Source organism: Symphodus melops (genome assembly GCF_947650265.1).
Source record: "Symphodus melops genome assembly, chromosome: 11".
In the NCBI taxonomy this organism is placed as follows: domain Eukaryota; kingdom Metazoa; phylum Chordata; class Actinopteri; order Labriformes; family Labridae; genus Symphodus; species Symphodus melops.
This window is the reverse complement of record NC_136701.1, coordinates 361,856-377,904: the sequence shown is the minus strand read 5'-3', so window position 1 is coordinate 377,904 and position 16,049 is coordinate 361,856. Positions and strand designations below refer to the sequence as shown.

At 50.9% G+C, this 16,049-nt stretch overlaps 3 protein-coding genes across 3 annotated transcripts in view; 1 reads left to right on the top strand and 2 right to left on the bottom strand.

The window, feature by feature from the left end:
- dhrs11a (dehydrogenase/reductase 11a) overlaps positions 1-5,940 on the top strand; it is a 16,863-nt gene extending 10,923 nt beyond the window's left edge. Inside the window, exons 2-7 of the mRNA XM_079355930.1 lie at positions 2,207-2,416; positions 3,351-3,445; positions 4,027-4,156; positions 4,748-4,840; positions 4,913-4,978; positions 5,484-5,940. Of these exons, the coding sequence (XP_079212056.1) occupies positions 2,207-2,416; positions 3,351-3,445; positions 4,027-4,156; positions 4,748-4,840; positions 4,913-4,978; positions 5,484-5,525 (636 nt within the window). The 3' untranslated portion in view covers positions 5,526-5,940. The remainder of the gene's footprint in view (positions 1-2,206; positions 2,417-3,350; positions 3,446-4,026; positions 4,157-4,747; positions 4,841-4,912; positions 4,979-5,483) is intronic.
- Positions 5,941-7,312: 1,372 nt separating this feature from the next.
- LOC306831171 (sodium- and chloride-dependent GABA transporter ine) lies at positions 7,313-15,289 on the bottom strand (the record flags this gene model as incomplete). The annotated part of the gene is made up of 13 exons (XM_079355117.1): positions 7,313-7,928; positions 9,219-9,386; positions 9,459-9,559; positions 10,298-10,397; positions 10,464-10,604; positions 10,686-10,798; positions 11,274-11,398; positions 11,477-11,580; positions 11,654-11,788; positions 12,792-12,924; positions 14,415-14,619; positions 14,707-14,841; positions 15,160-15,289. 13 exons carry the CDS (start codon positions 15,287-15,289, stop codon positions 7,788-7,790), a joined length of 1,731 nt encoding a protein of 576 aa, XP_079211243.1. The 3' UTR covers positions 7,313-7,787.
- LOC306832121 (uncharacterized protein) overlaps positions 8,187-16,049 on the bottom strand; it is a 250,674-nt gene continuing 242,811 nt past the window's right edge. The window contains exon 6 of the transcript XR_013780183.1: positions 8,187-8,232. The gene's annotated coding sequence lies outside the window, so the exon portion shown is untranslated. The remainder of the gene's footprint in view (positions 8,233-16,049) is intronic.

The following is a 16,049-nucleotide window of genomic DNA, read 5'->3' as shown; positions in this document are numbered from 1 at the left end:
GAGCTCTGCAGCTCCAGGTCCCACAGGGACTCAGAGCTCTGCAGCTCCAGGGACCAAACCGTCCACTGCAGGGAGACAAAGAGCTGGTTGAACACGTTTGTGTTTCTCAGGTTCTGACAGCTGTTTTTGGTTAACGCCTCGGCCCGGGATAATCCCCGTTAAACAGCTTAAAGAGACGAGCAGAGGAAGCTGCGTTCACTCTTCATGAAGCAGAAATCAGCTGCTTGTTTTCCCTCGATAAACGGCTCCACAGGACGCCGCCGTCTCAGGTGTGTGTGTCCCGCTGTTCCCCGCCACGCTCACATACATCCACCCGTGAACACGTGATGGTTACGATAGCTGCTTTCACCAGCGGAGACCTTTCTGCGTTCTAACCTCTCTCACCGTAGCTTCAGTGTTTAGCCAGCTCTGCATGTGGTGGACACTGTAGCTTCAGTGTTTAGCCAGTTCTACATGTGGTGGACACTGTAGCTTCAGTGTTTAGCCAGCTCTGCATGTGGTGGACACTGTAGCTTCAGTGTTTAGCCAGTTCTACATGTGGTGGACACTGTAGCTTCAGTGTTTAGCCAGCTCTGCATGTGGTGGACACTGTAGCTTCAGTGTTTAGCCAGCTCTGCATGTGGTGGACACTGTAGCTTCAGTGTTTAGCCAGCTCTGCATGTGGTGGACACTGTAGCTTCAGTGTTTAGCCAGCTCTGCATGTGGTGGACAGTGTAGCTTCAGTGTTTAGCCAGCTCTGCATGTGGTGGACACTGTAGCTTCAGTGTTTAGCCAGCTCTGCATGTGGTGGACACTGTAGCTTCAGTGTTTAGCCAGCTCTGCATGTGGTGGACACTGTAGCTTCAGTGTTTAGCCAGCTCTGCATGTGGTGGACACTGTAGCTTCAGTGTTTAGCCAGCTCTGCATGTGGTGGACACTGTAGCTTCAGTGTTTAGCCAGCTCTGCATGGGTCTGTAAAGCTTTCTGCGTTCTAACCTCTCTCCATGTTTCATCTCCAACATTGATCCTAGTTTGAGCAGCTTTCTGCTGCTGGAGCTTATTAGAAACACGCAGAGGCTTTTTAGCTCGGGTACAATCACTTCTATCTGAAGCAGTTCCACTGCCCGCTTCCATCGCTGCAACACCTGTTCACCTGATAACTGCTCTCATATCTGGCAAACCCAGGGGTGTCCAAAACGGCCTTCAAAGCCCCGCCTACCTTCTCTGGTCCAATCAGATCCAGAGCATTCAGGAGCAGAATCTAAAGTTAGAAGGAGGACATACTGGCTGCTGCACAGGGGCGGCTGTGGCTCAGTTGGTAGAGTCGTCGTCCCTCAATCGGAAGGTTGAGGGTTCGATCCCCAGCTCCTGCGAGCAACATGTCCGATGTGTCCTTGGGCAAGACACTTAACCCCAAAATTGCTCCCCCTGCTGCGTCTGGGGCGTATGAATGTGCCGTGAATGGAATTAGTTACTAGATGGGCATCAGAGTAAATGGGTGTGATGGGTCGGTGTGATCTGTGGTGTAAAAGCGCTTTGAGTAGTCGGAAGACTAGAAAAGCGCTTTACAAGCTCAAGTCCATTTACCATTGTTGTCAGAGAAGCTTCAACACAGCATGTTTCCTTCATGATCACACAGGAAGAGAGCAGCTCTCTGATTGGCTGATTGATCACAGAGGAAGAGAGCAGCTCTCTGATTGGTCCTTTGAAAACAAAGGAAAGAATAGTGACGTGTTTATCTTAAAGTCATGTATGAACGGTGGGATAGTTGTGATTGAAGCGTTTGTATCACTTCTCTTTGTGTTGAGCATCGTCTCTAACAAGCCCCGCCCTCATCCCGCTCACGCCCCGCCCTGACTGACTGGCGCCCGGAGGGAGACATCAGGTGACCGCTGCAGCTGTGCCGGTTTATATCAAACCGCACAGTGGTGGATCGCCAGCTGAGCTGGTTGGAGGGCGGCCTGCTGAACCCCGAGGGGCGAGGCGTCCAATCGGTGCAGAGCTTGTTTCTCCCGACCCAGAGACGTCTGTTTACAGGTCCTGGGACGCTGAGGTTGTGCTGTCCCTTCTGTGTGTGTGCGGTTGGTTTGACGGTTGCACGCCCTCCCTGCGCGCTCTGAGCGTGAGTGGGAGGGCGTGTGGCGTGCAGGTTCATGATCTGTGTTTGGATCCTTTGACAGGAAACGCAGCGTGACCTTTGACCCTGAGTCTTGTTTGTGTTTTTCAGAAGCTGGCTGCAGAGTGTCAGAGCGCCGGCTACAGCGGCACGCTGATCCCTTACAAGTGCGACCTGTCCAACGAGGACGAGATCCTGTCCATGTTCTCCGCCATCAAGACGCTGCACAAAGGCGTGGACGTGTGCATCAACAACGCCGGCCTCGCCCACAGCGAGCCGCTGCTCAGCGGGAAGACGGAGGGCTGGAGGAACATGATGGATGTGAGTGGATCACGTCGAACAGGAGGGCGGGACTCAGACAGGGTGTTTGATTGATTGAATGGCGGCGGCGTTCAGACGGAGCGGCGCGTGTTGTGCAGTTAAAGCAGACATGTGTGGAGGCGTGTCAGGAACACCCGCCCGGCGCCAAATGCACGTAGATTGTCCGTTTGGCGAGTCGGAGAGCCGCCTGCCACGAGCGGGGAACTGAGCATGTGAGAGGAGTGTTGTGATTGGTTGTAACAAGCAGGCGTTACCATGGCAGCGGAGGAGACCAAACCTCCTCGCTCGCCCAAACAAGTGTACGAGACAAAGAGAGGGAGAGGTGCATCATGGGAAAATAAAGAACTTTTTTTTTAGTCTCATTTTGTAAAATAAATCTGTGAAGAATCAAATCGTGAGGTGAGTCCACACACACACACACACACACACACACACACACAGACACACACACACAGACACACTCACACACACACACACACACTGAGCCCCTCCCCTCACAGAAGCCGTCTCATTGGCTGAGCTCTGGCAGGCGCAGCAGAGGCCGCTCATGAAAGCCGGCACTCTTTCTCTTGTTGGGACGTTGTGATTGATCGAGCTCTTGACCGCCACAGACCCCCGTCGTCCTGCATTCACGCCGCCCGTCCATCTGTTGTCATGGCAGCGTGTGTGAATGCGTGCAGCTGTGTATTTTTAGCACGTGTTTGATCTGCACGCTGACCTCGTTTGCTCACTTTCTCCTATCTTGCCGCCACGTTGCTCTGAACCTCTCGGTGTCAGCACGCCAGCAGAGACCAGGATCTGGACCGGAGCAGCCGGGTCCCAGGCGTGTCATGACACGGCAGTCTTACCTGTGACTCAGCGATAGATCACAGCGTTGATTCTTGTGATGTAGAAGACGGACACACGGTTAACGATGTCTTCTTCCTGCCTGCAGGTGAACGTGTTAGCTCTGTCCATCTGCACCCGCGAGGCCTTCAAGTCCATGATGGAGAGGAATGTGGACGACGGACACATCATCAATATTAACAGGTAAGATGAGCAGATAACCTTCAGTTATCAGGTGAACAGGTGTTGCAGCGATGGAAGCGGGCAGTGGAACTGCTTCAGATAGAAGTGATTGTACCCGAGCTAAAAAGCCTCTGCATGTTTCTAATAAGCTCCAGCAGCAGAAAGCTGCTCAAACTAGGATCAATGTTGGAGATGAAACATGGAGAGAGGTTAGAACGCAGAAAGCTTTACAGACCCATGCAGAGCTGGCTAAACACTGAAGCTACAGTGTCCACCACATGCAGAGCTGGCTAAACACTGAAGCTACAGTGTCCACCACATGCAGAGCTGGCTAAACACTGAAGCTACAGTGTCCACCACATGCTGACCTGTGTGAGAGGAGGGGGGGAGACAGCTCTCTGTGATGATTAGAGTTTACACTGCAGTACTCATTTTAAACACTAGGGGGGGGCGGAGCTACAGACTGCTCCTTTAATGTTTGACTCATGAAGTCTTGCAGTGAGTCAGCAGAAAACAGAAATCCTCACACACGGTGACGTCACGTGTCTCGTACTGAGTGACCTTCACAGCAGCCGAGGGGTTAACTTTCTCTCCTCTTGCAGTATGGGCGGTCACAGGATGGTCCCCAGTGCTGATGAGCATTTCTACTGTGCCACCAAATACGCCGTGACGGCTTTGACCGAGGGGATCCGCCAGGAGCTCCGAGAGGCAAACACCCACATCAGAGCCACGGTGAGTCTGGACCAGCACGGTCTGCATGGAGGGACCGCTTTGAGTAAACCTGTACTGGTCTCACCTCAGGACCACAACACGGCCTCCCACTGAGTAAGAAGGCCCCGCCTCCACCAGGCAGTCCAAGCAAGTCCAGTCTAGTACCTGTCAAGTCCAGTATCTGTTCAGTACCTGTTTAGTCTAGTCCAGTCCAGTCCAGTCCAGTACCTGTTTAGTCTAGTCCAGTCCAGTCCAGTTCAGTACCTGTTCAGGCCAGTCCAGTCCAGTCCAGTACCTGTTTAGTCTAGTCTAGTCCAGTCCAGTCCAGTACTTGTGCAGTTCAGTCCAGTCCAGTCCAGTCCAGTACCTGTTGAGTCCAGTATCTGTTCAGTCCAGTCCAGTCTAGTTAAGTCCAGTTTAATCTAGTTCACGTCAGTCCGGTCCGTACCTGTTGAGTCCAGTCCTGGATGCATTTACTGTCATTAAATGGTTTCATAATAATCGACCCAGTCGGGGTCCGCTGGGCCGTGGACAGAACTAACGAGACCAGGGTCTATTGATCCGAACCGGACCACGTGGTGTGTCTAACAGTCTGGCTCCCCCCCCCTGCAGTGTATCTCTCCTGGACTGGTGGAGACCGAGTTCGCCTTCCGCCACCACAACAGCGACCCGGAGAAAGCCGCCGCCGTGTACGAGAGCATGAAGGTAAGCGTGAAGCAGACGGCGTCCCAGCTGAGGACGGTCCAGACACTAACACGTCTTCTCTCCTGTCCTCAGTGTCTGAAAGCAGAAGACATCGCCAGCGCCGTCACCTTCGTCCTCGGCGCCCCCCCTCACGTCCAGGTCTGTGTCTCCTCTTCCTCACTCGTCTCACACTCTGACCGTGTCCCCGTTCTCCTCTTCCTCACTCGTCTCACACTCTGACCGTGTCCCCGTTCTCCTCTTCCTCACTCGTCTCACACTCTGACCGTGTCCCCGTTCTCCTCTTCCTCACGCGTCTCACACTCTGACCGTGTCCCCGTTCTCCTCTTCCTCACGCGTCTCACACTCTGACCGTGTCCCCGTTCTCCTCTTCCTCACTCGTCTCACACTCTGACCGTGTCCCCGTTCTCCTCTTCCTCACTCGTCTCACACTCTGACCGTGTCCCCGTTCTCCTCTTCCTCACTCGTCTCACACTCTGACCGTGTCCCCGTTCTCCTCTTCCTCACTCGTCTCACACTCTGACCGTGTCCCCGTTCTCCTCTTCCTCACTCGTCTCACACTCTGACCGTGTCCCCGTTCTCCTCTTCCTCACTCGTGTCACACTCTGACCGTGTCTCTCCTCTTCCTCTCTCTCTGTGTCCTCAGATCGGAGACGTGCAGATGAGGCCGGTGGAGCAGGTGTCATAGCAGTGAGAAGCTGCAGGAGGAGCGGACAGACGGCGTCCACGGTTACTCTTTAGCGACCTCTGCTGGGCGTAGGAAGAAGGGCGTGCGGGGGGACAAAACAAATCAAGTACAGCTGGCGTTGGATGTTCAGGAGCGCGGTGGAAGCGGGCGGAGGAAAAGAAGGGCGTGGACTTTGTAACACCACTACAAAAATACTACTGAGTGCAGAAACCTGTTTTTTTATTTGTCTGATGATGAGACCTGGTCCTGGTCCTGGTCCTGGTCCTGGTCCTGGTCCTGGCTCCGGACAGAGCTGACACACTACAGAAGGAACAAATAGGAGAGGAGGGAGCTGCTGCTGCTGCGCCACGTGGTCGTCACGTCAGAGGGAAGAGAACGCCACGTTCTTTGTTTTCTAGGTCATGTGACGTATCTGTTTGAAGTCGCATGAAAACAAAATGACAGTTTTTCCTTTAATTGTTTTTAATAAGTATTTTAACTTTGATCATAGCTAACGTGTCCTCATGCTAACTGTAACCTGTAACCCTCCGCTAGGCCACCGCACACCATCTGCTCACTGACGGCTTTCTGTGTTTCTTCACTTCCCTCCCTCGTGTGTCCCGCAGCACGCCGCTCGGCTCCACCCCCGACCTCCCCCAGGAGTGAAGACACACAGAATCACCTGATGACACTCTTCACACTAAATGTCTTTGTAGGCTCAAGGTCAACCGGGTCATGGTGAAGTCGGAGCTGGATCCAAAGACGACTTTGGATCCAGCTTCAGATCTCATCCTGCAAACGTTTCCAATCAATCCAAACTGTCGACACACACACACACACACACACACACACACACACACACACACACACACACACACACACACACACACACACACACACACACACACACACACACACACACACACACACACACACACTCCTCTACCTGTGTGTACCTTCAGTTATTCTGCACTTTGGATTCATTACCGACGAGTCACGAGGAAGTCAAACACTGGAAACAAACACTGACTCCATGCACGTTTAGAATAAACTTTCTCCTTTGAATTAATAAAAACAAAGATTGCATAAAAATCCACCGTGCTTTGTTTTCTGTTCACTTTTATTTATTCTCCAAAGGATGAGAAAAGTCCATCCTCTCTCTCTTCTGCCTGCTCCACTCTTCAGAAAATGTGTGCTCAAACAGGCTGTTTTCCCTTCATGACATCACAAAGGGCAGTAGCCCCTCCCCCAGGTGGGTGACACTCCCACAGCTAGGTGTTTGTTCTGCCCTCTGAGTCTGCCTTCTCACCGTAAACAATAGGACATGGAGCCAGAAAGCAGCGAGTACACCCGAGCCCTTCCAGAGAGGGGGCGTGGTCAGACACAGCTCATTTACATATTTAAAGCTACAGACACAGAAACAGCCTGTTCTGAGCAGGGCTGAAATAGAGGGGTTTATAGACATGATCAAATACAGGATCAGAGTGGATTTACAACAACACACTTCACACACATGATGAAGAGGAGCGAGGACACTGATTGAAGAGGAGGAGGTCATGTGACCTTTGAGAGAGGCAAGAAGGTAAAACAGGAGGAAGTTTTTGAAGGTGACACTTGTTGTGCCTCATGCAGGTCACAGTGATGAATCTCTCAGCAGTTATAAGTCTGAGGGCGGAGCGTCATCCTCAGGATGCAGCTTCAATAAATTATTTTCCTCCAGGATAAAAAAGTCGAACTTGATCAGTTGTTTTACAGGAAGTCACACCCCAACGTTTCTGAGCGCTCAGAGAATCAGACTCGAGCTGTGGACTTCGGGACAGGATATTTTTTTACAATTTGTTTGACATGTCATCGAGTCCTCAGGTACTCCCTTTATTATCAACACGCAGATATCAGCTCCTATAATGAGTCAGCAGCACGAATCGGCACACACCGGGTCAAAGTTTATTTCACACAGGGCTGAAACAGATGCATTCACAGACATGACCTGAAGATGGCGCCCCTTTCAAAGTAAAAGCACCAGAGGTGTTGATCAAACTAATTATGTTCACAACAATAAAAGATTTTAAACCTCCGCTCTCCGAATCATCTCATTGCTTTTACAAAGATCAGTTAATTTACAGACTGATTTTAATATCTGCATGGCAGACGTGCAGCAGAGCACTTTCACAATCATGTGAATCATTAACGTCGTTTTCTTCTGTCTCACAGAAGTGGAAGATTTGAATCTGATGGAGGACAAACATGAGTGATTAGCTGCAGACGGGAGAGCGTCCTGAGGTCTCAGAAGTTTGTCTCAGCAGGAGGCTTCTCGCTGATGGACGAGCTGATGACGGACAGCGCGGGGTAGACTCCTCCCCGCTCATAGTACGCCATCTTCTGCTTTTCATTCAGCGCGTAGGGAGTGATGGACAGCTTCAGCTTCTGCAGGCAGAGAGACACATGATGATCTCCTGCTCTCTCCATCACACAGAGGAAGGAGGCTGTTAATGACCACAGGATCGTATCTTCAGTCTCTCAGTCGATGAGAAACATTTCTTTTGTAACGTCGTTGTTTTCTGCTCGTCGTGTCGTCTCCTGAACCGTCTTCATATTTGAAACAAGCTCGTGTCTGATCGCTGCTTTTACTGAATATGATGCTTTCACAAAACTCCTGAAAAATCTCCACACATTTCCATCGTCATTCACCTGGAGCCAGTGGGAGGGGCTTAGACTGTCTGCACGCCACCTCTACCGTCTCTACAGACTGTCTGCACGCCACCTCTACAGACTGTCTGCACGCCACCTCTACAGACTGTCTGCACGCCACCTCTACAGACTGTCTGCACGCCACCTCTACAGACTGTCTGCACGCCACCTCTACCGTCTCTACAGACTGTCTGCACGCCACCTCTACAGACTGTCTGCACGCCACCTCTACAGACTGTCTGCACGCCACCTCTACAGACTGTCTGCACGCCATCTCTACCGTCTGTCTGCACGCCATCTCTACCGTCTCTACAGACTGTCTGCACGCCACCTCTACCGTCTCTACAGACTGTCTGCACGCCACCTCTACAGACCGTCTGCACGCCACCTCTACAGACTGTCTGCACGCCACCTCTAAGAAGAGGATCCACGTTTAGCGACTCGATCTGACGAGGCTGCTGGTGTTTACTCATCTGGTTTGTTCTCCTCTCTCTCTCTGTGTTACTCGTACTCGCCCGACCTTCCCTCTCTCTCTCTCTGTGTTACTCGTACTCGCCCGACCTTCCCTCTCTCTCTCTGTGTTACTCGTACTCGCCCGACCTTCCCTCTCTCTCTCTCTGTGTTACTCGTACTCGCCCGACCTTCCCTCTCTCTCTCTGTGTTACTCGTACTCGCCCGACCTTCCCTCTCTCTCTCTGTGTTACTCGTACTCGCCCGACCTTCCCTCTCTCTCTCTCTGTGTTACTCGTACTCGCCCGACCTTCCCTCTCTCTCTCTCTGTGTTACTCGTACTCGCCCGACCTTCCCTCTCTCTCTCTCTGTGTTACTCGTACTCGCCCGACCTTCCCTCTCTCTCTCTCTGTGTTACTCGTACTCGCCCGACCTTCCCTCTCTCTCTCTGTGTTACTCGTACTCGCCCGACCTTCCCTCTCTCTCTCTGTGTTACTCGTACTCGCCCGACCTTCCCTCTCCCTCTCTGAAGGCACAAACAGCACAAAATAAATCTCGTGCTTAATGAACATTCACCTGCATTAAGGATCCCGGCAGCACCCACAGCGTGTGGATGGCGCCCAAAGGAATCCAGATGATGGAAGCCATGGCGATGACCCAGCCGACCCCCTGAGCCCAGGGAGGGAACACGTCGTCCTCATAGCGGGCCGGCTTGAACTGAATGACGGAGAAGACCAGGATCACCTGCAGGACGGAGGAGGGTTACGTCCAGAGAAGTGTGACAGGTGTCAATAAGAGCAGAAGGTGTTTCCTCACAGTGATGAGCACAGGAGCAACGATCAGCCAGCAGCCCATGAAGAAGATGTTGGCTCCTTGTCCGGTCATCTCCCTCAGGTTGCTGGAGAGTCGGTTCACCCCTGCAGACGGTGCACAGAGAACAGACACGAGTCTCATCACAGGTCAGAAACACTGTGAGAGTCCTCTCAGAGATATTCTATCAAGCAGCCTGTCGTCAGGTGGACACCAGCGCCCCCTGCAGGACACCAGCGCCCCCTGCAGGACACCAGCGCCCCCTGCAGGACACCAGCGCCCCCTGCAGGACACCAGCGCCCCCTGCAGGACTCCAGCGCCCCCTGCAGGACACCAGCGCCCCCTGCAGGACACCAGCGCCCCCTGCAGGACACCAGCGCCCCCTGCAGGACACCAGCGCCCCCTGCAGGACACCAGCGCCCCCTGCAGAAACACTCAGGCTCACACTCCTCCGAGTGTTTGGGATCTTTAAGGTGCTATATGAATGAAAGGCAGGTCAGGACATTTCCTCCAGATACAGATACACTTAATTATGATGTTTGTGCTCTGAAAAAGGAACAAAGAAAATCCATCATCAGCAAACTTCCACCAATGTCTGATGACGGTTCGTTTTTTATAAACCAATCACAGCCTCTCAAAGCATGAGCCGAGGTCCACTTCTGGACCAATGGGGCTTGTGCATGTAAGTGAGGGGCGGGGCTTTTGAGGGGGGGGATACAGAGAACGGAGAAGATGCTATTTTTAAAATCATGCTAGTTTTTGAAAATGACCAACCTGCCGTTAAGTTTCTGAATTATAACTCTCATTATCACTCGAGGAGTTAAACATCTCAAACAGTTTCCTACCATAAAACCAGCAGATGGCGAGAATCTCAAAGAAGGCCAGAAACATGATGGACACGATGGCGGTGTAGTGGTCCATCAGCTGGAAAACATAGATCCCCACCTGGACGGAGACGCAGCGTTACGAACAGTTTGGTGAAGAGCTGAGGACGGACGTGAGAGCGAGTACCTGCATGACCAGAGGAACGCCAAGAAGACACGCTGCACCGCAGACCGCCAAAACAAAGAGCTCCTTCCGCTTGAAGATCTGCATCAGACTTTGATAAAACTCGTCCATGAGACTGGTCACCATCACTTCCACCATGGCAAACTGACAGGAAGTCACAGAAACGACAACAAGTCACACGCGATCATTCCACCGTGTGGAGTGAAGGTCGTCTCCTGGAACTACCTCGCTGTCGAGTCCCAGGCAGAGCAGCATGAAGAAGAACATCACCGCCCACAGCTGAGACACCGGCATGTTGGCAAAGGCTTGTGGGTAAACAACAAAAACCAACCCTGGACCTGGACACACGCACAAACAAGAGTCCAGCAGGGGGGTGATCCAATAAAGCATGAAACATACGAGACGTGGAGGTCAAACGTGTTTTTGTGTTTCTGTTCGGCTGCTCGCTGGCTGTTACTCGTGCTGCTGCTGGTTTTTGTCCAGGACACTTTGAAAAAGAGGTTTTTAAAGACTTTTTCTTCCTGGTTAAATGAAGGTTAAAATGATAAATAAAGAGGGAGAAGATATGAGCAGACAGATTGTTACAAAGGTTTCTCTCCAGAACAACTGAAGGTCTGATCTAAATCATTTTTACTCTGCCTCGTCTCGGTCTCAGACGTGTCTCATCCGTTCATCCCTCAACCCGTCCGTCCTTCGTCCCTCCTCCCTTGACCCCAAACTGTTTCTGTCCTCCCTTCCGTCATGAGTCGTGTGATTTGACTGTTCAATGAAAGTCGTCTGAACCTGTTGAAACGTTGTTTGTTAGTTTCTCACCATCCACAGCCAGATCGTTGATAGCGATGCCCTGCAGGTAAGACATGTATCCGAACGCAGAGAAAATGACAAATCCTGCCAGGATGCTGGTGAGGGAGTTGATGATGGCGATGGTCAGCGTGTCCCTGTGGACAAAGAGGATGCACATCATTCTCTAGGTCTCATAAAGATCAGTAAAAGCAGCACTGACTGAGGCGGAATACTTCAGAACGTTGTTGTTGAAGGAGTTGTAGCTGGACATGGCGAGGAGCGAGCCGAAGCCGATCCCGATGGAGTTAAAGATCTGAGCGGCTGCATTCACCCAGACCTGCAACACAGAGGGGCCGTCGTAATCACCATCAACCAGCAGAGACGTGCTTACAGCGCCTCGCTCCTCTCACCTCCACCGAGAGCAGCTTCTCCCACTCAGGCACGATGAAGTATATGATCCCGTCCATCGCTCCCGGGAGCTGAGCGTTGTTGATCAGCAGTGCAACCAGGATAAGATACGGGAAGAGAGCCGTGAAGTACACGACCTGCCAACAGAAACCAACAAAGGTTATCAAACACCGCCCGCCCGCCGCTCTCATCTCGTCTCTGAGGACCGTCACACTTCACGTCCCTTCACGTCCCTCTAACTCGCCCGTCGAGAGGCCGTTAGAGTTCGAGGCGTTCTGTGTTGAAGTAATAAAAGAAGAAGTCCAGTCTCGGCACAATCCTCGACTCCATTCTCAGTTTTAAGTCCCACAAAAACACAACGTGGTTGTACAATGTCAGACGGTCCTTCAGAGGACGCTGCCGAGACCGCCATGAAGAAACGATGCTTGAGGCAGACCAGTCGGGCCCCCCGAGGGCCAACACACTTCACATCAAAGCCAAGTCATTTAAAATGTGCAAAGTTTACATCATGACGTGTGGACAGGGGCCACCTCTACAGGTGTGAATTTACTCTGAGCCTGCATCAAAGGAACATTCCTGTTTTATATTCTACACGCTCCCTTTACATATAAAACATGAAAAATGCTTGACATCTTGAGGGGCGGAGCCAGGGCCCTCAAACAGTCTGTACTATGATTGGCTGTTCACCATGTCTGAGACGGCTCTTTGGCTTTGGGATCTGGAAATAATAACTTAATAACTAAGTCTTTGAAGAACCTTTTAAATATTGGATCTGTCACATGGTTTCTACCATCTGAAGTCCAAACTGAAGAAGATTTCATTTGATTGGTTGAGTCAGGAACCTCAGTCTAAAGCACAGGTGTCAAACTCCAGTCCTGGAGGGCCGGCGTCCTCAGACTGTTAGATGTCTCCCTGCTCTAACTCACCTGCTTTAAAACAACGTGTTGTCATTAAGCTCTGCAGAAGCCTGATCACGAGTCACTCATTGGATTCAGCTGCGTCCAAGCAGGGAGACATCTAACAGTCTGAGGAAGCCGGCCCTCCAGGACTGGAGTTTGACACCCCTGGTCTAAAGAGTCTGGACGCCCTCAAACATAGACGGGATGATTTCCCAGACATGTGTGTTCCCTGTTCACTCACCTTGCCTGTTGATTTCACCCCCTTAAAGATGCAAAGATAGATGAGGATCCAAGCAAAAATAAGAATGAGGAAAAGCTCCCATCGGATCGTTCCTGTTTCCTCGATCCCACTCGTCTGCTGCAGCATCTTATATCTAGAAAGAGACAGAGCAGTGGATCCGTGAAAACACTCACGTCCTACGTTTACACCAGTGATACGCATCAGTCACAACAGGACAGACAGGAGAGAAGGAGTATTTGGTGTCCCACAGGGCACCATACTGGGCCTCTTCACTTTGTTTAAACCCGACTGGTAATAACTGATCGATTCATGTGAACTTTTACATTTTGTACCCAGAAATTTCTTCCAGAAATAAAAGTGAGAAATGTTTCACATTTTAACAGCCAAGTGATCGTGACTTTTCTAAAACCACCAAAGTCTGAATCCAACATGTTTGATCTTTAAATCTGCCCGGTGACGATAACGTCTCACGCCGACCTGACATCTGACCTCCATCACTTCCTTGAGACGGAGCCAAGCTTGTGTCATAAACTCTCTGACTGATACCCAGCACATGACTTTGATAAGATGTTGTGTCAATTACACCGCATGTTGTGTTCCAGCTTTGATAGATAGATAGATAGATAGATACTTTATTGATCCCGAGGGAAATTCAAGGCATCCAGTAGCAGTATACAGACAGGCAGGACACAAGACATTTGTTACAATACACCCCCGCTGTCCCCCCTCCCCTCTGTATCCAAATCCCCCAAACAAGATTTAGCAGCCCCTATGTGAGCTTTATTACTGTTTAACCCCCGCGGGCTGCCTCACTGTGAGGAGGTTCCTGGTTTGAATCCCTGTCTGACAGGAGCCTTTCAGCACGTTCAGCCCGGGTACACATGCGTGTGAGTTGTCTCTTTGTCCTTGTTCACACTGAACCTCCAAATCTGATTTGGTTGCCAGTCTGAACACAAAAAGACACATGAGATTCCAAATCTGATTCAAACCACTTGAGGAGGTGGATTCCTTCAGATCTGATTCCTTCAGATCTGATTCCTTCAGATCTGATTCCTTCAGATCTGATTCCTTCAGATCGGATTCCTTCAGATCGGATTCCTTCAGATCTGATTCCTTCAGATCGGATTCCTTCAGATCTGATTCCTTCAGATCGGATTCCTTCAGATCGGATTCCTTCAGATCTGATTCCTTCAGATCCGACTCAATCTGAACGTCTCAGTCACTTCAGTGTGTCTTCTGCGTCACTCGTAATGCGACACCATCGACAACAACAACAAAAACGACGTCGATCCATCAGGCGGAAAACAAGATTTGAAACAAGCGCAGTAAAACAGCCTGCAGACAGACTGATCTGTAAAACTGTTTACTGGGTGTCACCTGTTACCATAGTAACCAATGTGGATCAGAACAGGTCAATATGGACGGGCAGATCAGATCTGGTCAGTCAGATTGGATTCTGATCAGATTTGGTCGGAAGTCTGAACAAAGCCGAGGTGACAGGAAAAGCAGGATTCATCCTGGATGTGACCCTTCAGATTAAAACGTGTCACCTATGAACAGACAGCTGCAGAGCAATCATTACCTGGGCTGGTTTATGTTTCTCCCGCACAGACCGAGACGTACCTGAAGAACTCCTGGCTGGCGGTGGAGGAGTGGCTGCTGTTGGTGGCGTGGTTGGTACAGTTTGCAGTGTTCCAGGTGTTGTTGCAGTTCTGCCATGGCAGCGGCGCCTGGAAGGAGCTGAAGAGGTAATAGAGGGCCCAGGTGATGACGATGTTGTAGTAGGTGCACATTATGAAGGAGATGGCCACTGATGCTAATCCCACACCTGAGGACAGAGGAAGCAAAGAACGCGTGTGTGTGTGTGTGTGTGGACACTTCACAGACGGGGTAAACATGTCTTCCCTCAGACTACCTTTTAAGAGTGGGCAGACAATGGCCAGGGCGTGGACCGGCCCTCTCCTGGTGTACTGACCCACAGTCAGCTCCATGTAGAGCAGAGGGATCCCCAACACCACCAGCATCAGCAGGTACGGCACCAGGAAGGCACCTGGCAGGAGGTCATGACAAACGTTCACCCACATTGTCTGCTAGCTTCATGATACCCTCCTATCTTCTTCTCTCGTCCTGACAGGAAGTGTAATCCCACACAGACCCAACAATGACTTCAGTGAACAACACGACACGAGGCCATTCTTGTTTCCAACTCTCACTGAGCTCAACACGTTATCCATTTTTCATACAAGCTGACAGCAGAGCCGCTCCACACTGTTTGTTCACCTTTGGACCCCCGCCGTGGGGCCCGTGCGTGCATGTACAGAGGGTGGTCTAGTTTCACTACACAGTAACAGGCTGAAATGTCTCTCACCTCCTCCACTTCTGTAGCAGAGATAAGGGAACCTCCAAACGTTGCCCAGACCCACAGCACAGCCGATGCCAGCCAGCGTGAATTCTATCTGCCTGCTCCATGTTGGTCTGCTGAGCTGCTGCTGCTCCATGTCGGCTCCCTGCTGTGCCACCTCTGTCGCTCGTCTGGGCCCTGACTCCATGGAAAGGTTGACTGGGATGCAGGTGACGCCGGCTGTTATAACCTTCCTTTTATTATCTTTAATGATTACCTCAGCATGCGGCCGCTCCAGGAGCTTATGAGAGCGGCTTTGTCTCAGTTATAAAACTGGTGAAGTTTGCAGATCAGGTCATGGATGATCAATAAGAACATGTTTGTTTTTGGGTTAGGGTTAGGGTTAGGGTTGTATGAGCGTGTTGCTAACGGGCAGAGTGTGGGTTAGCATGCTGCATGTTTGTGGTTTCAGACTGTGGAAGTGAATTCAGCTTGAATGAGTTGGATTTGTTGATGTTGCTGTGGTATTGGTTGTTGCTCTCTGATTGGTCTGATTAGCATTTAGCTCTAAGTGACTGTCATGTTGAAGCAGCTGTTGGTGATATTTACAGGACGTTTGTTAAAACACCTTAAACCACTTTAAATCAACCTTTTTATGATTATTATCCTGATTCAACAGTCACATAAAATCCTCTTCACCCTGTTTGTCTCACACTGGTACGTGTCCTTGTGATGACTTGGACTTAATGAAACCTCGAGTTAGGCGGCGCTCCCAGTTAACGGACGAAAATGAACTTGAATTATCTGAGTTTATTAATTATCAGTTTGAGCTTCAGGCGTGACCTCCTGTGACCTCTACCTGTTAATAGTGTTACGTGTCCTGTTGTGTGTTTCTATGAACCACATGCTGCTTCTTG